The sequence below is a fragment of the Dendrobium catenatum genome, unplaced genomic scaffold (assembly GCF_001605985.2).
Source record: "Dendrobium catenatum unplaced genomic scaffold, ASM160598v2 fragScaff_scaffold_1067, whole genome shotgun sequence".
Classification (NCBI taxonomy): Eukaryota; Viridiplantae; Streptophyta; class Magnoliopsida; order Asparagales; family Orchidaceae; genus Dendrobium; species Dendrobium catenatum.
In genome coordinates, this window is record NW_021319529.1 from 1,486,764 (window position 1) to 1,512,231 (window position 25,468).

General features: G+C 33.4%; 1 protein-coding gene across 4 annotated transcripts in view; it reads left to right on the forward strand.

The window, feature by feature from the left end:
• The first annotated feature begins 11,854 nt into the window (after positions 1 to 11,854).
• Positions 11,855 to 25,468, forward strand: part of LOC110115932 (caltractin) — a 39,824-nt gene continuing 26,210 nt past the window's right edge. The window contains exons 1-7 of one of the 4 annotated variants that reach the window (XR_003701960.1): positions 11,855 to 12,019; positions 12,727 to 12,853; positions 12,962 to 12,998; positions 13,063 to 13,090; positions 18,272 to 18,424; positions 18,512 to 18,614; positions 19,181 to 19,314. Coding sequence is in view for 3 of the 4 variants with exons in the window: in XM_028698340.1 (XP_028554173.1) it covers positions 12,017 to 12,019; positions 12,727 to 12,853; positions 12,962 to 12,998; positions 13,063 to 13,090; positions 18,272 to 18,424; positions 18,512 to 18,619 (456 nt within the window). In the remaining variant the exon portion in view is untranslated. Of the gene's footprint in view, positions 12,020 to 12,726; positions 12,854 to 12,961; positions 12,999 to 13,062; positions 13,091 to 18,271; positions 18,425 to 18,511; positions 18,658 to 19,180; positions 19,315 to 25,468 lie in introns of all 4 variants that reach the window. The other 3 variants (XM_028698340.1, XM_028698339.1, XM_020849343.2) reach the window with 3 other exon arrangements.

The following is a 25,468-nucleotide window of genomic DNA, read 5'->3' on the forward strand; positions in this document are numbered from 1 at the left end:
TAATCTACCCATACATATTCTTTAATCTTAATTATTCATCTTCAATTCAAAGGTAAATGTATAAAAATATAACTTGTAAATTAAAGTTAAGCTAGTCAATAATTTAAATTATCTAAGTTAGTTAATTATTAGTATTTATAATATGTGAATTATAAAGTAGTGTTCATTTGAACTATGATGTAGGATTTTATTATTATATTAATTTTATATAATTTTTAACTATCATTTTTATTAGGGTTAATTAAATAATCAGAGTACATAGATATTAATGAAAGACTATGTAATAGTATAAGTATAAGGAAAATTTAATCAATATGAATCCTTATAAAATATTTGAATAACCAACTAATCAGGTGTGGAGAGATGAGAGAATTTCCTAAACATTTCCTTAAATCTCTCCTAACTTTCATAAATTGATTCTCCTTTAAACTGGGTAAAAGACGTGATTTTGTTTCTAAGTTTGGCAATCTTTGAAGGTGGAAATTAGTTAGCAAGAAACTTTTGAGCTAACTCATTCCAAGTGGTTATAGAGCCTGGGGGTAAATAACTCAAACACATCTTAGCTTTATCTCATAGAGAAAATGGGAACAATTTAAGTCTAATAGCATTATCACTGACACCATTGTGCTTAAATATTACATAAAATTATAAGAAACTAGCTAAGTATAAATTAGGATCTTCAATAGAAGTTCTCCCAAATTGAGAACTCTGAACCCATTTGAATTATGACATTTTTAATTCAAAATTATTAGCTTGAATTGTATGTATATTAATGCTCTAATAAATTTTATCTACTATTAATGCTCTAATAAATTTTATCTACTAAAGGGTTAGCATAATACCTAAGAGGTTTAAAATGATCTTCATCTAGTATTGATTTAGCTATTTTACAATATTTTAATTTTACAAATTTTTGAAAGGGTTTTTTCTTTTCAAAGTTAAACAGTAAAGGGTTATTTTTATGTTTATAAATCATGCAACCATTAATATGCACTCAACAAATAAAATAAAAGATACAAGTAGGTTTAACTATGTAATTAATTCAGTATTAATATAGTTAAAATTATAAAATAAAATAAAATGATTCCCTAGTAATAGGGGTGCCAAATTTTGACACGACTCAAAACCCGACCAGGACCTGACCCAAAAAAATTCGGGTTTGGGTCAACCCGTTTATGAAATGGATCAGGTATGGGTTCGGATTTCTGACAAGTTCGAAAAAATGGGCCAGGTTTGGGTTGACCCACTAACGCGCGGGTAAGCCAGAATTGACACGAAAGTCATCCCGCATAGTTGGAGTCCACCGTCTACGTGAGTTGGAGTCCGTCGATGTCGTGAGTTGGAGTCCACCATCAATGTGAGTTGGGTCAACCCTATGTCACGTCTGCATAAGTAGGAGTCCACCGTCTGTGTGACAAGTCGTGTCCGTGTCACAGGCTGCATAGCTGCGCCAATTGGTCCAGGCATCCCACATCGCTCTTCGGTCCAAGAATTCTATGTCATGCCCACACAACCGACCCATGCTTCAGCTGCCGCTGCCGCACTCGGCAGATCTGCTCCACTCCGCAGGTGTGCAGCTATCGGCCCTCCCTCTCCATAGATGTTCGTGGGTCGGGTCATGTCAACCCAATAACCCGCATGGGTCGGATCTAGGTTGATAAACCTGACCCATTTGCAAAATTGGGTCGGGTTATGGCTAACATGTTTATAGTTGGGCCAAGTCGGGTTCGACCCAAACCTGACCCGTTGACCCGAATTAGCACCCCAACCTAGTAACAGCGCCAAAAACTTGATGGGGGTGTAGAGTGAACTTTTGAATTATATAAAAACCTAGAGCTCTATTACCCCTAAATAATGCTTTGGCTTTCTTTGATATAAAAATAATAAACTCAATTTAATATACATAATTATGTGTATCAAATCAAGTAATAAAGTGATAGAATAGAGTGCTGAACCCATGAAGAAGTATGCTTATATGTAACAAACTAGTACCACTTATTTTAATTATAATAATTATTCTATTGAAATAAAAATGATATTTGTCGAGATTCTATCACTAAATACTTTAGTAAAAATATTGGATACAATATTTAATAAAAGTGCTTTGGATTAATGAGCATAAATTTCATATCTTTTCTAGTGAGACTCTTAATTATCGATGTGATTCAGAGTGTATGCATCCCTAGATCTTTTCGGGCTTCTAGGAGTGAAAAGGATATATGTTGACCTCCTATAGTTATAATATATTCTTAACCATGTATAATATTTTACATCCTATATTTAGGTATACAATACATCCTATCTCAATATACGCATTTATTTCTGTATTCCTCTATCGATGCAATACATCACACTATATTTTAAATACATATATATCCACCATGTGCATTAGATTAAGAACGGGATAATATTTAATTAGTACTTAAGATGCACTTTACATTATCAATTCAAAATAATAGAATTAGTCAAACATAAAATAAATGGCAAGAAAACTAATATTCATTAAACTCATGGAAGAATGAAAATACAAGACATTGATATCACACTCCTCCCTTAACTTACAGAACTATTTTCAGAAACATAGCCTAAATACCCCAAATTACTATATATTGTATTTCCCTAGCCCCCCTTAGATTTTACTCTAAGTGGAAACTAGAGAAGTAATCTAAATAAAGTACTGAATTTTGCTCAAGTGATTGAACTCTCTTACTAATATAATATCACAACTATTTATAGGATAACATAAAAAGGCACCTGGCATTATGGCACTTAAAAGAGTGGCGCTACTGTGCCCTTGAAGTGAACTAACACCTTGACGCTAAAAAAATTTGTTCCATCGTGGTGCTTGTTGGTGTGGATTGATTACTTAATGAACAATCACGTCTCTTCACTGAGAGAACATGGCCCTTGGAAGTTATATCTGCAATGCTGTAGCATTGTTGACATTTAAGTGCTATGACACCCCAGTGGCAAAAATGGCACCAATGCATGAGAAATTATGGTATTATGGATTTTAAAAATAAAGAATCTGGCACTATCAAGCTGTCCTCTTGATGTCACGATAGTAGAAATAATGTGGCATTGGTTGTGTTGTTGTTATAGTGCTTACAAACAGATAACTCGGTGCCGCAACATCTAATTTGCGGTGACTAACAACCCAAATGCTCTCACGAGACCAGAAAATGGATTTTTCAATCTTTTATAATTACTCTATCTCTTCCTGGGTTCTAAAATTTTGGATCTCAAAATAGGATTAAAAAAATCTTCAAGTGTTGGGGGTTTTCTATTTTCTTCAAGAGCTTGCACTTTCAATTTAAGAAATGTGTTTAAGTCTTCAAAAACATTCATGTCAAAATTTAAAAAGTGCTCTCTACTCTTAGATTCATCCTTAAATTCTTTTTCCAATTTTGTATAGGATGATTTTAAAAGATCATTCTTTTTATTCAAGTCATCAAATTCATCAAGTAAGCTCATGTGGTTGTTATCTATCAGTGTGTGATCCTTCCTAAGGATTTCATGCTCTCTTTGCAATTCTTGCATTTCTAAATTTAAACTAGTATGAATTTTCTTAAGTTTTCTATATGCATCATGAATTCTTTCAGAAACTTCTAGAAATTTATTATAAGTCAAGTCACATACCTCTTCTTGATCTGGCTGATCAAGATTATCGGTCATTAAGCACAAATTGGTGACTTCCTCCTCCTTTTATATTTTTAATGAATCTGAAGTTGAGTCCACCCAAAAAGCCCTTTGAAATCTCTTCTTGCCCTTCTTCATATTTGCTTTCTCTTCTACCTTCTCCTTGTTCTGAGTGGCTTTTAGATTTGGGCAATCTGATTTTATATATTCAGGTTTCCTACATTCATAGCAAATCACATCATTAGAAACCTTAAAATTTTTATTGAACTAACCTCTATTCCACTACTAGCGTCTCCTCTATTTCCTTTTAAGAAAACTTCTGGATTGCCTAATCATCAAGGCAATGTCATCCTCATCCTAAAGTTGTGACTGATCACACTCCAACTCCTACACTTTCAGTGCTATGTTCTTCTCCTTTCATAGTTCTCCTACATCAATCTTTCTTTGACTCACTCCTTGCTTGTAAGCAATTAGTGATCCAAGAAGATTGTCAATAGAGTAAACATTTAAATCTTTAGACTCTATAATCATGATTATTTTAGCATCATAAGCAGTAGGCAAACAATGAAGTATTTTATTAACCATTTCAGGATTCGTTAATTCCCTGCCTATTGTATGCAAAGAAGTGACTATCTGAGTAAATCTTGTATATATGTTAGAAATAGATTCATTGGGTTTCATGCAAAATAATTCATAATCATGTAATAAGATATTTAATCTAGATTGCTTTACTTCATTAGTCCCTTCGTAATTAATAAAAAGTCAATCACATAGTCCATTCCACTTTTATAAGTGGAAAACTACGGGTAATTTTTTGACTTAAGTGCATAAACGAAACTATTTAAATACTTTGCATTTAGTGATGCTAAGTCACGTACTTCTACATTCCAATCAGCAAAGGGTGTCTCAACTCTAATGCCATCAACTAATCTAGTTTATTTGGTATACCCTTCTTGAACTAAAATCTATATGTGATAATCTAGTGATTGTAGAAAAGTAGACATGTGTGTTTTCTAAAAATCAAAAAGGATATAATCAAATAAAGGAGGTCTAGTGATTGAATACCATTCATGTGTGTTTCAATTTCCAAAAGTAGCCATTTTCATTTTTTAAAAAGTAGACTAAACTTATGATTTTGAAATAAAACTCTGATACCACTTATTAAATCTGTATAGGTAGTTAAACCTAAGTTATTGTCCCAAGGCTAACCAAGAGGGGGGTGAATTGGTAATTTTAAAAATTTTCTTGAATTTTTAGATAGAAAATTGATTGAAATTTATAGCAAGTTAATTTAAGTTCTTAAAGGAACTTTTCAACCACAGCATATAACTTGCCGAAAATAAAATACGAAAATTAAAAAGTCGCAAGGATTTATAGTGGTTCGATCAAACACGACCTACATCTACTACCTGAAGACTCCCTCTATAGATATTACACTATTACCAAAGTGTCTCTCCTTTTGCTCCCATAACAAAGTGGAGAAGCCTTTATAAAAAACCTCTCTTCCACCAATCCCAGGTGTAGCAGAGAACCGTCATCCTTTCACACCCTCCAAGTGTCGGCAGAGAACCGTCGTCTGTTCATACTCTCCAAGTGTCGGCAGAGAACTATCGTCATTTCACACCCTCCAAGTGTTGGTAGAGAATCGTCATTTGTTCACACTCTCTAAGTGTTGGCAGAGAACTGTCATCCTTTCACACTCTCCAAGTGTCGGCAGAGTACAGGATCTTCTCCAAAGATCTTCTCATGAGCAACTAGAAAGAAGAAAGAAAGAGTAAACACCAAAATCATAAAGAGATCCTTACCTTTGAGTAATCTTGTGAACCCTTCAATCCCACTTGTAAGAAATCTCTCTCAAACACTCTCCCACACTCTCTTTTTTAATTGCCCTTGAAAAATCATGAAGATGAGACTTTTTCATGCCAGTTTTAGTGGACCTTTTATATTAAAGATACGAAAATTGTCAAGAAAATTAAAATTTTCAATTTTGAGCGTACTTGATCGTACAGTACAATCGTATGTTCATATGTATGAATAGTTCAAAAACTATTGCGTACAAATCTGTTGTGAATCAGTATGAAACCATTTCGTACACGAGCATCATCCAGTATGAACCCAATTTGTTTGGTACAAACAATTAGAAAATTTTTCATCTTCGTCGGGTGAAGAGGGACCCCACAATTTTGTACCCTGTATGGAATATGTATAATGATGACATTCTCTGGTATGACAGTTATAAAAAATTTCAAGTTTATCTAAATGAAATATGGCTACGAAAAGGGACCTCACAATTTTGTACTCTGAAAAGCATGTACGAATTGTTATCATACAGTACGATCCATACTTAGAAAAAATCTTTTTAAACAAAAAGGGACTCATTTATTTCGTACTTTAGAAGGCATGTATAAATTGGGATCATACAGTACGATTAATACTTAGAAAAATTTTCATTTCTTTTCGTTAAATTGCTCGAAGGGGAAAATAACTGATCATATTGTCCCGTACAAACGGATACATACAATACGGTCAATTAAAAAAACTAGATTTTTAAACTCTTCATCAGTGTGTGTGTACACAGTTACTCATTTATAATCACACTAACTCAAACTCAATAAAATAAAAAATACAGACTTCAATTACAAAAACTCATAAACTGATCTGATTTAAAGTCTTCAACAATTCGGAGTATAATTTTCTTGAAATGTCAGTACACACAAGAGAAAAATAATTCTTCCAAAATATGTTAGAAGAAATAATAATCAAAGCAATAATATTTGAAATCATAAAAAATATATAAGTTGCAAGGATATGAATAAACAAAAACTAAGTAGCAACTATCTCAACAACAAGAACATCCTCCTTGCAAGAGAAATGAACCTATTCCCCCAAGCATTCAATCTTTTTAAAGATTTATTCATCAAGTGTTGAAAATCTGATTTCCTCATTCTCCTTAATGCAATTTTAATACTCGGATACTCCATCTCCTCCACCACCTTAAAGCTCAATAATTTTGAGATTTGTTTACTTTTCCTCCTTCTCATAGATTTCCCCAGAAATATAGAAGATTTATGGAAATTTATTACTTGACCCGTCCACTTACAGTAGTCTATGAAAATCTTCTTCATCTTCTTGATATTTTTCATCCTTGCATTTGAAACAGCAAAATGTCATATACAGACAATAAGTGAGAAATCTTCTGTGCATTTGATGATATATTAATACCAAAATTCATGCCTTTATTAATAAAAGCATTTGAAAGTATTTGAGGCACATAATAAATAAGAACGGAGAAAGTGTGCATCCTTTCCAAAACCCACTCTTCCCCTCAATCCACTTAGAGCTGCAACCATTAATCATAATAAAAAATATTGTTTCAACCACACATTCCATCAACAAGTTAGCAAATTTGATAGGGAAACCCAAGTAATTCAACGCAGGTCTTAATGTGGACCAACACATATTATAATACTCTTGCTTCATATCAATCTTGATAGCCAAGAGTCCCTTCATTGATTTAGAAAACTTGATTTTGTTGAACACTTCTTAAGCTAAGAGAAGGTGATCCGAGATTGATCTCCATCTTACGAAAGCCACCTACTCTTCAAAAATAATCTTAGGAATCACCAACATAAGTCTATTCAATAAAACTTTAGCCACAATCTTATAAATAGATTTACAAAGACTGATTGGATGATAACCAGTGAGTAAAAAAGGATCCTTTACTTTAGGAATAAAAAAATAAGAGTTTCCTTCCATTCATTGCAAAGTTTACGAGATAAAAAGAATTTATTAACTGCCTTGCAAACAAAATCATGAAAAAAAATTGGAATTTGAATCCCCTTCTTCTATCCCTCTTATTTTAGTCCTTTGCCTCCACCAAGTATTCAAATGAGCTAGGTACACATTCAATTCTACAACCTTAGGTCTCAAAAGCCATAATTTTTGTTCATTTAACCAAACAACTATAGCCTCCTCCTCTTGAAGTTGCAACACCTCTTTCTTAAGGCACTCTTTCAAAGACCAAAAATTTTTCAATTTAGCCTTACTCCAAAAGAAAATCTCCTTCATAGTTCTTTTACATTTTTTGTTAAGAATTTGCATTTCATTTCCTTCATATGATTTGTTTCATACTCTAGAAACAATAATAAATGAAGCATGAAAAGAAGCCCAAACATCTTCAAACTTTAGAATACCTTTCATCTTAATAGCTAAATAAAAAATCTTCAAAACAATAGGGAAATGGTCTGAAGCCACTCTAGCAATATGTCTCACAACGGCCACCTAGATTTTTCCTAAAGCAATGGAGTTTAACAAGCACCTATCCAACCTTTCCAAAATTCTTCCACCTCCACTTTTATTGTTGCACCAAGTGAAACTTGGTCAAACAAGACCCACTTCATGAAAATCGTTGCTATTTATAAAGCTCAACATCTCCTTAGGGCCTTGAGAAAAAAAAAACTTCTTTACACCCCTCTTATCCTCCTGAGACAGAATGCAGTTAAAGTCTCCACCTATCACAGAAGAGACATCCCTATGAGAAAACATCTGAAGACAATCCCACAAATTCCTTCTCTTATGAACATCCTTACTACCATAAACTATAGAAATCATACACATTCCTTCATTAAAAATATTAATATCACTAATTACACATTGGTTAGAAGTCTTCAACACAGAAAAAATAAGCCAAATCTGATCTCCATATAACCATAATTCTTCCTAACAAACCATCTAATGGAAGCAGGAAATAATCCCAATATGACCCCATCATTTTATTTAAGATCACTCTATCAAAGACAGAAATTTTCTTGGCCCCTCTACAATTCCCAAAAGCAATGGAACTCATTGATACACCAAGGGGGATGAGCCCCCACCCTTTCCTTTATTAACAACATCAGAATTTCTAATGTGAGGAAGAATTTTAACCGGCCCAAGATATTTAAGTACATTTGCAAGCTTAAATTTAGCCACCTATAAACTTCCACCAACCTCTTTCCCCATATTAATATCCCAAAAACTTCACTGCTTCTCTCACCTTTAACTCCCATATTCATCATAGAATCCTCCTTCTCCAATGACAAATCCACCTTTGTACCAATCTCAGACCTTCTTATTGAAGTTTTATCAACCTCCAAAGCTTCCTCACCACAGTTATTCAAAGCCTCATATTTATTCACAGCATAATTAATATCAGAAGAAATAGAAGTAGAGTACATACCCTGTTTAAATACATAACCGAGTTGTCCCAACACTTCCTATGTCAATTTGTTCTGCTCCACTGCTCCACAAGTTGCAATAGCATCCTCTCGAATAGCCTGCTCCAGAATTATTCCACCTTCTTAAGCTACCACATTGCCTTCTTTGTTCTTCTCCAATGCCACATTCATAGAGATACCCAACTTCTTTGTTCCCATACCGACAGGTTTTTCTGCATCCACATTAATTGATTTAATCTAATTTTTCTTAGTGTACCTCATCTGTCCAAGCCTCCCGAATTGGGATGAGTAAATGATTGCTTTTTCTTGAACCATCTGCTTGTTTCTTTTATAATATACATGTACCCAAGGTCCATAAGTTGAATTCTTATCAGCTCCTTGAATCACAATCTTAGAGTTCACTTGCCCTGGCCTAGTAGCATTTTTCACCGGTTCATTATCAACTAGATTTCCCTTACAACAATCACTCCTAACATGCCCAATCATCCCACATTCAAAACAAAATGTGGAGATCTTCTCATATTCAATCTTTTGAAAAAAAAACTCCCCAACATACCCTCCAGCCAAACACCTAAAAGAAGACGTTGGTCCAGCTTCACACAAACAAAAGTTCTTTCAAACTCTATTCTGCCCCATTAAAATATGTTACCATCTAACATTAATGGTCTCCCCACCATAGAAGCAATTCTTGCCACATTAACCTCATCCAAACATTGCAAAGGCAATTGAGGCATTTTAATCCATATAGGAGAAGTATGTCCCTTCATAGACAATATAGAAAAATTTAGGGACCATTTATCCACTCCAATAATATGACCATTCACATACCACCTGTAAGAACTGCCTCCAAAGCTTCAGATGATTTGAATGAACACAAGAACCATCCCATCCAAAGGGTAGTAAAATGAAACTAACAAAATTATGTCCATTGACGCCTTAATTCCCAAGCAACAATATGAGAAGGGATCTCTCTACCAAACACCTTAGCTACCAAAGAATTTTCCAACTTGTTTGAATTTGAAATTTCATTGGGAGCATGTAACTTCGCTGCTATGCTATCATCCGTCTGTACATACTCCTCTTTAAAATTTAATTTGATGTAAGGCTTCCTAGACCATGGATTTCCTCCTCTGACTTTATTCTCAGTTCGAACAGTCGCTTCATTATGAACATTCAAAGAAGCAAAGTCCTCCATAACACCATCTAAATACTTCTCAACATTTTCACGGACATCATTGTTAATCAATATAGATGACTTTTATTGATCAAACTGTCATCAGGGATTTAGTTTGAACTACCAAATCTGTTCACAAAAAATTTTCATCCTCAACAAAGAAGCTTGAAGATCATTGGATTTCAATGATGTTTTTGCTAGAGACTTTGACCATCGAGGAGTTTTAAATTCAAACTATTGAGAAATACCTTTACCCTTACTAATCACATGAGTAACCTTCTTAGTAACATTAACAACATTTTCCTTTTCACCTTCAACAATCTCGTCTGCACTTCATCGTCATCAGGGAACCTTCCAGTTCCAGGATGATTGATACTAACTCTATTATGAGTCATTGAACCTCCATTGGGATGTACCGCTGATGATGAAACCACCGATTGCTAGCGGCCAGTTGCCACCATCTCCTAAAAATAAGCTTGGAAGAGCATAATATAAATCAGGAAAATTTGAAATGGGAACTTTCTCTCACTAGACGGAGACTTTCTCTTACTATACGAGGACTTCTCTCTCACTCGATGATTAAATTAGTTCAAATGATTGATATAATTTCTTTGTAGAGGGAGAAATGGTAAAAGATTTGGGAGAATCATCAATTGCTCAAATAGTATTACAATCAAGCTTAAAAGAGCCATCCGTGTCAAACTTTTTAATTGGAAGAACTATGTTGAGATTCTGTAACTTCTTTCTTAATAGTTCTTTTATTTTTTGGATACTTTATCTACCCATTTTTTATTTCATTGGGCTTCTTAATGGTTTTGTTGCTCTGGTCTTGTTGGTTGGACAAAGATGTGGCAAGGTTCCTTCAGATTCCTTGGATGGTGGCAACGGTGCTATGGCAACCATGATGTTCACTTCTTGTTTGCTCACGCTGTTCCATCATGATTGGTCTATTCAATCATTTTTTTCGCCTAAGGCATCTCTAGAGGGTCTACCTGCCCTAGCAACTTGGTTCTATCTATGCTTGCTAGGAATCTCTTTTGCTACCTTCTGAGTCTAGCAATAGTTTTATTTTAATTTATCTTGGTCTAGTTCACTCTTCTAATTATAGTCTTGTTTCATACTTATTTTCCAAGAATACTTGCCTCTCTTTTCTTTGTGGGCCAACTGGAATACTTAAGTTTATGTACTCTCCATTCTTTATCAATCTTGCTGCCCATGTTGCTTAGAATGACTTTTGGTAGGCTCGACTTTGGGCCTAGATGATAATGAAGCGTGCCCTCAACCCCTTTGAATAGTCTCTGAGCAACCAAGGGTGTTGCTAATTCTGGGCGATGATGTAGCCTGCCCTCAACCATATGGATGATCTATGTGCAACCAAGGGTGTTGTCGTTCCTCGGGCAATGTTTCCTGCATGCAATTCTAATTTTAGGCCAAACAGGTTCTCTTGTCTAATTTTGGTTTTATGTTATCCGTTTTATTTATAATTTGTTGTTTTTTTAGATCTTTTGATTTTGTTTTGCCTCCTTTGTGCTATAGGCAACTTCTCGTTTTTATGCTTGTTTATCTGTTTTGATTCTTAATAGAATAAGCTAAGGTCTCAAATTTCTAATATATATATATATATATATACACATTTTTTTTTCTGTCAGATTTTTTGGTTACAGAAACTCGAAACTTTTTCTTCTTTTCGTATTACTGAACTATTTTATAATAAGTAATTAAAGGGGCCAACCCCACAAACTTTCCAAAAAAATAAAATGAAAAAAAAATAAAAAGAAGCAAACGCTACAGGCTACAGCCGCCTCAACAGACCTAAGTGAACCTATTCAACGTTAGTCGGAATTATTTCGGAACCGGCCTGAAACACTTTGACTAGAGTCCGCAGGAAGATACGGGGAAGATAAAAAGAGCAGCCTTCTTCGCCGAAGTTTACTCCATTATATCCGGAGCTCCAAGAGATCAACGAGATCCCTACCGATTCTAATAAATGGTAGTCAACTCTTTCTCCATCAATTTCCCCCAATTCCTTTACTAATTGATCTAGAATTTTCGTGTTTAAGCTTATGTTAAGAAAGCCTGAGATAGAGGATTTCGTCTTGTTCCATCTATCTAGATTATAGGGTTTGTGGATTTGCTGGAGCGTTTTATTCAGTCTTTTAGGTTTGAATCTCTACTGCAGTCAGACTAATCCCTTAAGTCTTTCGCTGGATTTGACCTAAATTTTGCCTCAATCCTACTTAAATCTGCAGCGAAACTGCCTCTTTTTTCTCTCTCTTTTACTCAATGAAGTTTTGAGTAGAGATTTTGAATCTTCTTATATGCTTTAATTTAGGTTAATGGATGAATATAATAATCAGGTGGCTTCATTGCCTTGCAATTCGAAGTTTTGGAGTTTAAGGAATACGCATGTGATTAATTAACTCATGGATTATGGTTGAACGTGGACAGCAACCCGGATTTGTTGGTGTATAGCTTTTGGAAGTTTCAGGATAAAAGTTCTCATGAAGTTTTCTGTGTAAGGAGTACTGAATAAGTTGTCTTTGGTCTTTTTAACAACTGCTAACAGGATAATTAACACTTTTTCTTTTAACGGAGATTCTTGGAGTACACTGCTGGTATAGTTTAGGATTGTTGGAGGATATCTTGATCTTGTGTGTACATTTAGGTTGAATAATATCTCATGGTTCTTTTTGGCAGGCAACTAGCAACTCAACGGTGCCAACATCTAGAAGGGAGAAACCTAAAGGTCGTCATCATGGAGTAACTGCACAAAAGAAGCAAGAGATCAAGGAAGCCTTTGATCTGTTTGATACTGATGGTTCTGGTATGGTTTCGTTGTGAATATGGGTAATTTATATTAAATATAATTCAATTTATATTTCTTATCTCTTTCCTCATGCATGCTTCTCTGTCTTCTTGATCATTGTAATAGGCACTATTGATGCCAAAGAGCTGAATGTTGCCATGAGGTACCTGTTTATATTTTCTTCATTAATTAATTATTATTTTAATATGCTGATATTTCATTTTCAGGGCATTGGGATTTGAAATGACGGAGGAGGTAATATTTGTTTCCTTTAGTTTCAAATTGATTGTTTTTTTTTCTTTTCATTATGCTTAAAATATACGTGAAAAGTTTGGAGTAGCTCTAGTGGTAGATAAGATAAGAGAGACGCCTTATATGATTTGGTCATATAAAAATGTTGGCCTTCAGAAATTGGTTAGAAGAGTTTATATATTACATTTGACTTATGTTAAGAAAGTTAGAAGTAGAACTAAAAAGTCTTGATTAGAAAATATTATAAATGACCTTTCTTTGTTAGATTTAAATAAGAATTTGACTCTTAACAGGACGTAATGGAGAAAAAAACTCATGTAACTGACCTCACATAGTGTGATAAAGGCTTATTGTTGTTATTATATTATGCTTAAAATATGATTAATTTTGTTTCAATTATTTTGTACTCCATGCAAGTATTTTTATGAAATAAGAATGAAGTTGTCACACATGTTAGGAACATAAGCACATATTGTTTATGATAGTTTTTTGTAAGAAAATCCTGCATTGCAGTACATAGTTACATTAAGCAAACTTATAGATGTATATTGTGTAATGAATATATGTCAAAAACAACAAAATGTATTCAAAATGATATTGAAAATTGAAATGCGCAAGTTATTTGTCTTATTACATACAATCTTTGTTGTATATCCTTTTTTAGTTTTGTATCGATTAAATTAGTTGGGAACCTAAATAGTACGTTTGATTGAATTATGATAGTTAGAATAATGGTATAGTAACAAAGACTGATTGAAAGGATTAGCTGATCAAAATGAAACCATCCATTAAATGTAAACTTGTATCATTATACATTTTTTCAAGGAGGCAAGCCAGCTATCTTCAAGAGGTTTCCATATTCTAGCATCAAAGAAAGAACAAAAAAAGTAACAACAACAACAAGCATTTATCCCACTATGTGGGGTCGGATACATGAATCATTTTTCTCCATTGTGTGCTGTTAAGGGTCAAATTCTCATCTAAATCTAATAAAGAAATGTCATTTATAATACTTTATTACCAAGTCTTTTTAGGTCTAGCTCTACCTTTCTTAACATAAGTCAAATATAATACATCTACTTTCCTAATCGGGTCATCGGAAGGCTGCCATTTTATTTGACCAAACCATCTAACGTGACTCTCTTTAATCTTATCTTCCACTAGAGCTGTTCCTACCTTTTCACATATATGCTCATTTCATATCTTGTCTTTAAGAGTAAAGCCACTCATCCACCTGAGCATCCTCATCCCTACAACACCTAACTTAATATTATGCTTCTCTTTTAATGACCAACATTATGCACCATAAAGCATTGCAAGTCTCACTACCATCTTATAGAATTTTTCCTTAAGTTTGAGAGGGATTTTTCTATCACACAACAAGCCCGATGCATTTCTCCACTTCAACCATCCAACTTGAATTCTACTAATAATATCACCATCGATTTCACCATCACTCTGATCAATAGACCTAATATATCTAAAACATGTGCTCTTATTAATGACTTGATCGCCCAAAGTCAAAATCCCCCACTAGATCTATTTTACCAAAATTACACTCAATATATTCAGTTTTTGATCTACTCAAACGAAAGCCTTTAGACTCTAAGGTTGCCTCCATAATTCAAGTTTACCTTCAAATCCCTCTCTAGTCTTATGAACAAGAAGAATATCATAAAAAAATCATACACTTGGGTACAACCTCTTGCAAAAGTCTAGTGAGAACATCCATGACTAAAGCAAAAAGATATGGGCTTAAGGCTGATCTTTGATGTAATCCAACTGAAATAGAAAAATACTTGGTCAAACCACCTTGTGTTTGAATACAAGTAAGAGCTCCTGCATACATATCTTTAATGCTCCTGCATACATATCTTTAATGCTCCTGCATATCTTTAATGACTTGAATATAAGCATTATTAACCCCTTTCTTATGTAGACATCTCCATAGCACTCATTTGGAACTTTATCATAAGCTTTCTCTAAATCAATAAAAATTAAGATCCTCTTTATTCTCTCTATACTTCTCCATCAAACCTCTCAATAAATATATAGCTTCCATAGCTTACCAACCTGGCATGAATCTGAATTGAATTTGAGAAACATTAGTACCACGTCGCAACCTATGCTCTATAGCTCTCTCCCATAGTTTTAAAGTATGATACATTAATTTAATTCCTCTATAATTTGCACAATCTTGTGCATAACCTTTATTCTTAGAAATAAGAGTCAACATACTCATTCTCCACTCATCTGACATCTTTTTTCTTAAAAATAATATTAAAAAGTTTAGTAAGCCAAGAAATTCCTCATCTCCTAAGCATTTCCACACCTCTATTGGAATATCATTAAGTCGAACAGCTTTTCCATTTTTCATTTTCTTTAAAGCCTTTTTAACTAAAGTTTTACTAATACATTGATAAAAATAAAAATCTTTATTTTCATTTAGGGTGCTAAAGTCACTGAAGTCAATCACATTCTCATATCTTCATTAAAAAGCTTAACAAATATCTCATCCACCTTTGTTGAATATCCTCTTCTAATAAAATCACTTTTTGATCATCATCCTTAATACACATCATTTGAACTAAATTCTTACTCTTAATATCTCTTTCTTTAGCTAACTTATACATATATCTTTTGTTCTCCTTAGTATCTAATTTATTATATAAATCATTAAAAGCTAAAATCTTTACGTTGCAAATTGCTTTCTTAGACTCCTTATGGGCCTCTTTATATCTTTCCCAATTATCAGAGTTTTTACAGCTAAACAAATTTTATAATAAATCTTCTCATTTTTTATTTTTTCTTGCACATTTTTATTAGACCACCAACTATTTTACTGTTATTAGTTTTTCACTTTGATACTCCAAGCATATTTTTTGCAACATTCTTAATATCACTAGTTACTTTTTTTCCACATAATATTAGCTTCTTCATGTACAGACAAAATTTTAAGACCTAGAATCTTACTCTAAAAAGTATTTTTGTTAATATTTTTTAAATGCCCTCTTCTAATTCTAGAATAATGATTTACTTTATTTTTAATTTTCTGTCCCTTCATCTTAAAGTCTAAAATTAATAATCAATGTTGGGTACATAAGCTTTCACTTTGAATAACTTTACAGTATTTACATTTTAAATGATATATTTTTCTTATAAGAAAATAATCAATAAATGTTTTACTATATTCATTCTTATAAGTGATGAGATACTCATTTCTCCTCTTTAATAAGGTATTATCAATTACAAAATTATAAGTTAAAGAAAAATCTATTATATCTTACCACTTTCATTAGTCGCTTCAAAGCCATAGCCATCATGAATGCTTTTAAAATCATCTACCACACTATCAACATGTTCATTTAAATCTCCTCTAATAAAAGCTCTTTTTTTGAGAGGTATCTTTTGTATTGATTTTTCTAGGTCATTCTAAATTTTTAATTTTGAACACATATTCAAACCTACTTGAGGAGCATAAATATTTATAATATTAATAATCTTAGCATCAATAACAATCTTTAAAACTATAATTTTTTCTAAATTTTATTAATTTTTACAATATTATCCTTCAAACTCTTATCTATAATTACACCTACACCATTTTTAATACGACTCCTACCCGAATACCATAGTTCAAATCATAAACTATCAATCTCCTTAGCCTTCTCTTCAACCCATTTAATTTTCTTGAATACAAAGAATATTTATCTTTTTATGGATCATAATATTTATTCATTCCATTAATTTGCTTGTAACAGAACTTATATTCCAAGTTCCTATTCTAATTTTACTTACATGAACTAGCTTCTTTGCCCACTAAAAATCCATGATGTGGGAACCCTTGCCTATTTAACACTGCACCCCGGCGGCGATGCAACAACCTTTGCAGTATCAAAGAAAGAACATTAAAAATAAATAAATAATTAAATGAGTTGAATGATTTTTGTTTGCAAGTTCATCAATGTAATGGAATTTGCTGTTTTGAGTTGTTCAAGTTAGATGTAGTCAATTTTTAAAATATATATTGAATGTTTTATTTTCACATAGAATGAATTGTCATTTGGAACACCATAAAGCATCATGAAGTTCATAGTATGCCTTCTCGAGGCCATGCTCCTTAGGAAGTGGATTGGCTTTGCTTAAGTATCCTTTTCTAATTTCCAAAGCTCCGCCTTTGATATTCTGCTTGGGAGGAAATACAACCTTAGCAATACCGAACTCATAGAATTTGATATCGCTGGAGTTTGAACCAAAATAGTACTGGATGTGGCATTGCGCCACCACATGAATGCATCAACTGTTACGTTATTGTCTATGGCTGCTACCAAAGAGAGTATGGCTCTTACTGACTAAAGGTTCCATGGTTTCTTTTATAATGTAATTAGCTATTGTTTTCTGGTTGCCAATAAATTCAGCTTAAATGCAGATGTAGATATTTATCAGCTGAAGCAAGTTTATGTGGATCCTCCGACCCCCGAATAATTCAAATTTCAAATATTTGATCTGTGGTGCTTATGAGATATATAAAAAAGTTTTAATAAAGCTATAGCTTGGAAAAGTTGGTGCAACAGGTAGCTTTAAAAGCAGTATCAAGAAATCCAATCCACACTGAAGCTAAATAAGCTTTATACCAGTTTTTGATATATATAGAATTAGATATTAGAGAAACATATTCAAAGAGTTACAAGAGCTAAATCCTTTACTCTCTATTACTTTGCTGAAATCTGATAACAACTGTAAAACATAAGATTATGATCTCATTTATTATAAGAATTTGGCCACATGACGTGGGAATAAATTAGCAAAACCCCCATCTAGGTTATCATCGGATGATTGGGAGGGATGTGGAAGTAATCCTGAACCAGAAGGATAAGGATTCTTTCTGGTCTTAATACATTCAACTTATGAAGATGGTGCATGTGTCAACTCTAAATTTATCTAAATTTGTTAAAAAAATTTCATCACTGGGCCCATTTCACTCAGTTATGATGCAACTAACTGCTAAAATCTGTTTAATTAGAAATGTTTGTGAAAAGACCCTCATATTTTCTCTAGTTTCTTTTTTTTTGTTTAGATTAATTAGCCTGTGAACCTGCGAAAAACTATTCTTCCTTGCTGAAATGTGTGGTTTAATTCTCTCTGAACTTGTGAAGTGACCATGAATTATCATGTTGTTTGCAGCAAATCAATAATATGATTGCTGATGTTGACAAAGATGGTAGTGGTGCCATTGATTTTGATGAATTTATGCACATGATGACAACAAAAATAGGAGAAAGGGACGCTAAAGAGGAGCTTATGAAAGCATTCCGCATTATTGACCAGGACAATAATGTGCATATCGAGCTTCTGATTTCTTCAAATTTTTAATTGCTGTTTTGTTCTTTTCTGATAGAATAATTTTTCTTTGTTTATTTCCAGGGGAAAATTTCTGATGTAGACATCTCAAAAATTTCTAAAGAGTTGGGCGAAAGCTTCACTCTTACTGAGATAAGGGAAATGATAGATGAAGCCGATCGTAATGGTTAGCTTGCGTTTCTCATGTTTTCCAGAGCTGATTCCTTTTAGTATGTTAAATACTGCTATTATTTCAGTTTGTTTGTGTGGTTAAATAGTTTAGGTAGAAATTTTTTATGCTTTGAGGATTAAGTTTACTTTAATTTGCTGTATCACCAAAGCTTTTGTTTAGGCCAATTATGAAATAAAGTTCATTTTCTTATATGGGAGGAACAACTGTAGCACCTATTTGATAATGTTGATTGTGCTGTGCTATTCAATATTTTGTTGTGCTATGCTGTGTGGTGCTGTCTAGTAAAGAAAGTGACTGTTTGTTGAAATTATTGTTAAGATTGTTGTGTCCGCTGTAAGAGTTGAAGCCATTTGTTTAAAATCATTTTTAAAAGCTTAAGCTGTTTTTTTAAAATTTGTCACTTATTTAAGTTGAATGAAAAAAAGGACTTTAGAATAGAATTCATATAAAGTTAATTTAATATTAATAATTTATTAGTACGTAAATTCATTAACAATAGTTAGTTGTTTAATTAATTAATGTTTGATATTGTTAACCTTTGTTATTTACCTTGGTGGTAGGTGGTGACAGCATAAACCATCAGTGTTGGTCGTAGCAACTGACAACTGGCCATGGCAATGGCGACTGCTAGTGGCAGTGAACTGCTGTGGTAGCAACAACTAGTGGTGACAACAATAAAAGATGACTAGTTGAGGTGTTTTCCATTTTGAATATAATGAAATACCTAGAAAACACCTCAAAGTTGTTTTGAGTCTTTTTAAAACTAGCATAGTTTGATTTTAGAAAAATAAAAGGAAAAAAATCTCAAACAAATTGTGTTTTTAAAAATAAAATTAAACAAAAATTGATTCCTACCACCCTTAATATCATTACCATTAGTTATTAGGGAAGTAGTTAGACTTACATTTTAATTCATTTATTGAGAGGTTTGATGGAGAAGTATAAAGAGAATAAGGAGGATCTACATATGATATTTATTGGTTTAGAGAAAGCATATGATAAAGTTCCAAGAGAAGGGCTATGGAGAGTTCTAGAAAAGAAAGGGGTTAATAATGCTTATATTCAAGTCATTAAGGATATGTATGTAGGAGCTGTTATTTGTGTTCAAACATAAGGTGGTTTGACTAAGTATTTTCCTATTTCAGTTGGATTACATCAATGATCAGCCTTAAGCCCATATATATTTGCTTTAGTCATGGATGTTCTCACTAGATATTTGCAATAGGTTTTTTACCCTGGTGTATATTTTTTGCTGATGATATTCTTCTTATTGATGAGACTAGAGAGAGAGTTGAAGGTAAATTTGAATTATGGAGGTCAACCTTAGAGTCTAAAACTTTCGTTTGAGTAGATCTAAAACTGAATATATGGAGTGTAATTTTCGTAATAGTGGATCTAATGGGGGGATTGTGATTTTGGGTGATCAAGTCATTTATAAGAGTACATGTTTTTAATATCTTAGGTCTATTGTTCAGAGTGATGGTGAAATATATAGTGATATTATTAGTAGAATTCAAGTTGAATGGTTGAAGTGGAGGAATGCATTAGACTTGTTGTGTGATAATAAGTCCCTCTCAAACTTAAAGGGAAAATTCTATAAGATGGTAGTGAGACTTGCAATTTTATATGGTGCTTAGATGGATGAGTGTCTTTATTCTTAGACACATGATATGATATGAGCATATACGTGAAAAAGTTGGAGTAGCTTCAGTGGAAGATAAGATTAGAGAGAGTTGCCTTAGATGGTTTTGTCACATAAAACAATAGCCTTCCGATTACCTAGTTAGAAAAGTAGATGTATTAGATTTGACTTATGTCATGAAAGGTAGACGTAGACCTAAAAAGACTTGGTTAGAAAATATTAGAAATGACCTTTATTTATTAGATTTAAATGAAAATTTAACTCTTAACATGACACAATGGAGAAAAAGGATTCATGTAGCCGGCCCCACGCTGTGGGAAAAAGGCTTGATGTTGTTGTAGTTGTATTTATGAGTAATTTGAATATCTAATTATGCTAATGCTATATTGCTATGTAAATATTTAATTCAACTAATTATTTTCTTATTACATCAATAATTAGTTTAATTTAATGCCATAATCATTAGTTAATATTCAAATAATTGCACTATATTATTTTTAATGAATTATTGTTGACTCATTAGACGACCTTATCATCTTAATAATGAATCATTAGTTAATTAGCTGAATTAACCATTAATAAAACTTGTTATTCAGTTAAATTTTTTTATATTTATTGAAATAATATATTTATTTTTTAATTCATTAATATGTATGTGTAATTATATTATAAAATTTTCTAATTATCAATAAATAACTATTTAGTCTAATTAATAGATTGTTAATCTTATTAATTTAGTAATGAATCATTCTTTGACTTATTAAACTACATTATTATCCTAATCTTATGTGAATGATTAGCTATCCTAATTTTGCCATACTTAGCTTTATTAATTTATTTAATTTAATAATTAGTTGGTATTCTAAATTAACTTAACCTATTATTTATTTATTGTAATATTGAACTATTTTTAAGTAAACCTTTATTGGGATTTTGGTCCCCATTTTCATCATAACTAATGGGAAAAGCTAATTAGAATTTCTTTTAGTATGTCAACTTTAGCCATAGCTTTGAGAAGCTACTTTTAGTCGCTCATTACTTTTGTCTTGTGATTGCTTAGGAGAAGCCAACCCCTTAGCTTTAGAGCTTCCATATTTTGTTTGAGAGAAAACTTAGGAATACTTTTCTTTGAAGTAGATTAGATTTTGTTTTAAATATATTGTCCCTGATATTGAGGAATTATTTAGATTAGAGGTTTAAATTTTTTATAGGTCAATTAAATATTTTACTTAGGCTTACTTTAGAGTCAAATTGAATATTTAGGTTTGTATTTATTTGATGGGAAATTGAGATAAACTCTATTAGGATTCTGTGGTTTTAAGATTTCGGGTATACCAACAAGCCCATTCTTCCAATATTAGAGAGATGTTAGCCTTAATGTGTAGGGAGCTTAATTAGCAGTCTTGTGCTGTATCATTTTAAGTATCCCAAGTAAATCAAGTTGGAAATATGGTCATTTCAAAGACATGCTTTTGAGATTGATGTCAAGTCGTTTGTTAGTAAAGGTTTAGTTGTACCATTTTTATTATATAGTTCAAAGGCATAAAGCTTGATTACTTGTAGTTTATGGGTATTGGATATGATCAACAAGAGCTTAGAGGCATGACGTGACGTCAATTATTCATGAGTTTTAGTTTAATGAAGCAACACATGTGGGATTTCTGGCTTATATGATTTTAGTTGGACTTGGTTTTGATTGGTGGGCTTGTTAGTATTGTAGTTGGCATGAGTTTAGGTTGGGTTGGGTTATCTATCTAGTGAAGGCCTACAAATGGAACTTATAGTCTTAAAGGCAATGAAAGCTTAGTAATGTGCCTTATGGATTTTCCATATATTTATGATGGTCCAATGATTTCCTTTTTGAATTCTTGGCTTGCACTTGATATTAGGAATAAGCTTGATTTAAAGTTTAGGTCTTACTACTTATTTGTAGTGGCCCAAATGTTTGTTGTTTATAATCTTATCTTATACACATCTATACATGAAACTTATGAATCAAATATTAGATTTACCCCAAGAGCTTGTTTGACAACCTTACACTATAGAAAAGGTAACTCGATTGGTTAAACTGGGTTGATTTTATTTATTTATTTTCGTAATGTGTATTTTAATGTGTATTTCACATGCATATTGAGATGATAACTCAACATGACCCTCAAATTAACTTAGGGATAGTATGGCCAAACTTGAGTCCTTGGCCTATTTGCCTGACAACAAAGTCAATATGGAACGTATTACATTGGATGCTAGGGCTATTATAATAATTTAGGACGTGAGATGTTATTTAGAAGAATTTTCCATTGTATAGAGGTATTATGGTTATTTAGATTAGCTGGGGGTTTATCGAACACTATACAAATTGTGGCTATTCCGAAGATCAAGATGCAGTAGCACTTTCTTTTTTCGTGTTGTTGGCATGCTCACAAGTTCACCCAAAGATAGGTGCACGATTTCATGAACGTTCATGTATTAATAGTATCTCTCAATTTATTCAAACATGCCATGGGATGATTTGGTGCCTTGTATACTTTTAGATGTATTTACATATTTCTTAATCTGCAAGTATGATTATCAATGCATATGCATAATATCGTTGTCCCTGCACAATTTCAATCCATTTTTTTACTTGAATTTATTAATTGATCGAGAGTTTGATTATTTGTGATTAATTGCTTGGTTGTTTTTCACACTCAATTTAGATTTTGCATTAACTTGGTTATTGCTTTTACGATTATTTTTATTTTAATAATGGATCCTTATTTTTCATTTTGGTGGATTAATAAAAGTTTAATGGATATTTTGAATTGTCTAAGGTAATCAACAAATTAGTATAATAATCAAACATCATTTTCCTTTAGATTTTTCAAGGGTTTTTTTTTTCTCGTGTCAAGCAATCTGAGGTGTGTTGCAGTAGATGCCACAGAGGAGCACGACGTAATTTATAACATAAAAGGGCTGCAAGTGATCATGACAACTATCATGATTGGATGCAACACAAATTATGTTGTTAAGGTTTAAGATATAGACATTAATATTGTATGCTTGTTAGCTATTATTGTTGTAATCATAAATCTATGACTAGCTCCTTTCCATCAATAGTAATCCATGAATTCATGGATCTTAACTTCCCGTTATAGTAATGTGTAAACATTAACTTTATGTTAGAATGGACCGGTCCAGCCGGTCCTACGGGACCGGCATGGGCGAAAAGAGGAAGAAATCTCCGCCTCGTCTGTATGAGTCGCGCAAGCCGGCGGATCCCATGGAGCAGTTTAGGAAGGATTTTTGAGAGAATTAGGAGGGAAATTTGAATGTATGGACTGTTTAGAGATTTCTTTTTGAATTGTATGCATTAAATAGTTTGTTTTCCTAGAGTTAGGGCATCTTGAATTTGAGTGAAATTTGAGATCTCATATGATTTCATTGGGCTCTAGCGGCGTCTAGAGATTTGGGAGAGATCGATCCTCCTCTCAAATAGAGTATTAATTGTATCTTGGTATTTTCTGTTCCCTTTCATCAAATAATAAAAATTATCTACTATTTCATGATTTTGTATGTATTTTTGTGGAGAATTCTCGCTGTTTTCTGAAGATTGATAGGAAATACTTGAGATCTACAAGTGTTTCCTATCAAATTGGTATTAGAGCAAGTCTTGGGATCGTTGGTGGGCTGTTTCTTGCAAATTTCAGTGGTTGTTTTTGGGTCAACAATGGAGAAAGTAGTTGTTTTTTGTGATCAAAATTCAGATTTTTGAATCTACAAAAATTCGAGGAATGATGACGGCCAAAAAAGTGGATGCGTTGGAGGAGAGACTTGAAGTATAGATGAATCAAATCAAGACAACAACAGATGAAAGAATTTCCTCGATGGAAGGGCAAGTAGCTGACCTGCGGGACATGATGAAGAAGATGTTAGAGTTCCACAAACAAACGACAACTTCCGTGGCGAGAGGGCCAGAAGGAAAGAATACAAATTCTGAAATTCGTAGGGAAGAAGATGAGGTGGAGATCGTAGAGGGAGAAAAGAGAAAACCCCATATGGAGCCTTTCCAGAGCGAGGATAGAGGAGGTAGGTATGGGGAAAGGCATGGGTATGACGGTAGGAGCAAAGGGATGCTGATTGGGAACATAGGGAGGGATATTATGGTCGCCGAGGTACTGATTTTGAAGGAGAGGGGAACCCGATGGAGGCTTTAATTATGACAGGGCAAGGGAAGATCAGGAGATTTGGGGAGGGCCACACGCTTGGGAAAGGGGAATCTATGGAGGAAAAAGGGGAAATTAGGGAGGTCAGAAGGTGAGGAAGCTGAAGGTGTTCATTTTTGATGGGGAGGACGCACATGGGTAGATTTACAAGGTGGATAGGTACTTCACCGTTAATGGGTTGACGGAGGAAGATAAATTGACAGCAACAAGCTTATGTTTGGAGGGGAAAGCGCTATCATAGTACCAGTGGAAAGACTAGAGGATATGAAGCTGAAGAGAATTCAAAGATTTCTTATTAGAACGTTTTCAAACCGATAGGGGAAGAGACTTCTATGAGCAGTTTTTTTCTTTGGTGCAGATGGATCAGTGCCTGTCTATCGTGAGTGGTTTGAGCACCTAACCAGTGGGATGGAGCGATTATCAGAGACTGTATTATAAAAGGGCTCAAATCAGAGATCAGAGCTGCTATAAAGGTATTGAGACCTTGTGATTTTGGAGAGGCCATAGAGTTGGTACAAATGGTGAAAAATCAGAGTTTTCATGAGAGGGGAGCCAGGAGAAGTCACTTAGGAGGCTCTTATAGGATGAAGACGACCCTTTTACCACCTAAGGGTTTGGCAGCAGTGGGGATTTAGTGAGACCACCAAGGAGAGACTAGGAGGAAGTAGTGGGGGAAATTTCAAAAGACCAACAAAGAAAGAGATGCATGAAAAGAGGGCAAAGGGGTTAATCTTCAGGTGTGATGAGAAGTACACCTCAGGGAATAGGTGTGGGGACCGAACTTTTCAGGTTCTCACCGTCTATGATGACAAGGAAACTGAGGGAGGTGTAGTAGAGGAAGAGGGAGAGATGGATGAAAAACTGCATTTGGATTTGACAGAGGTTTCTCTGAAGTCTGAACTCTGTGGTAGGATTCACTATGAATCTTACCATGAAGGTGAATGAGGAGATATAGGATAGGGAGGTAGTGGTATTGATCGATAGTGGGGCTACCCACAATT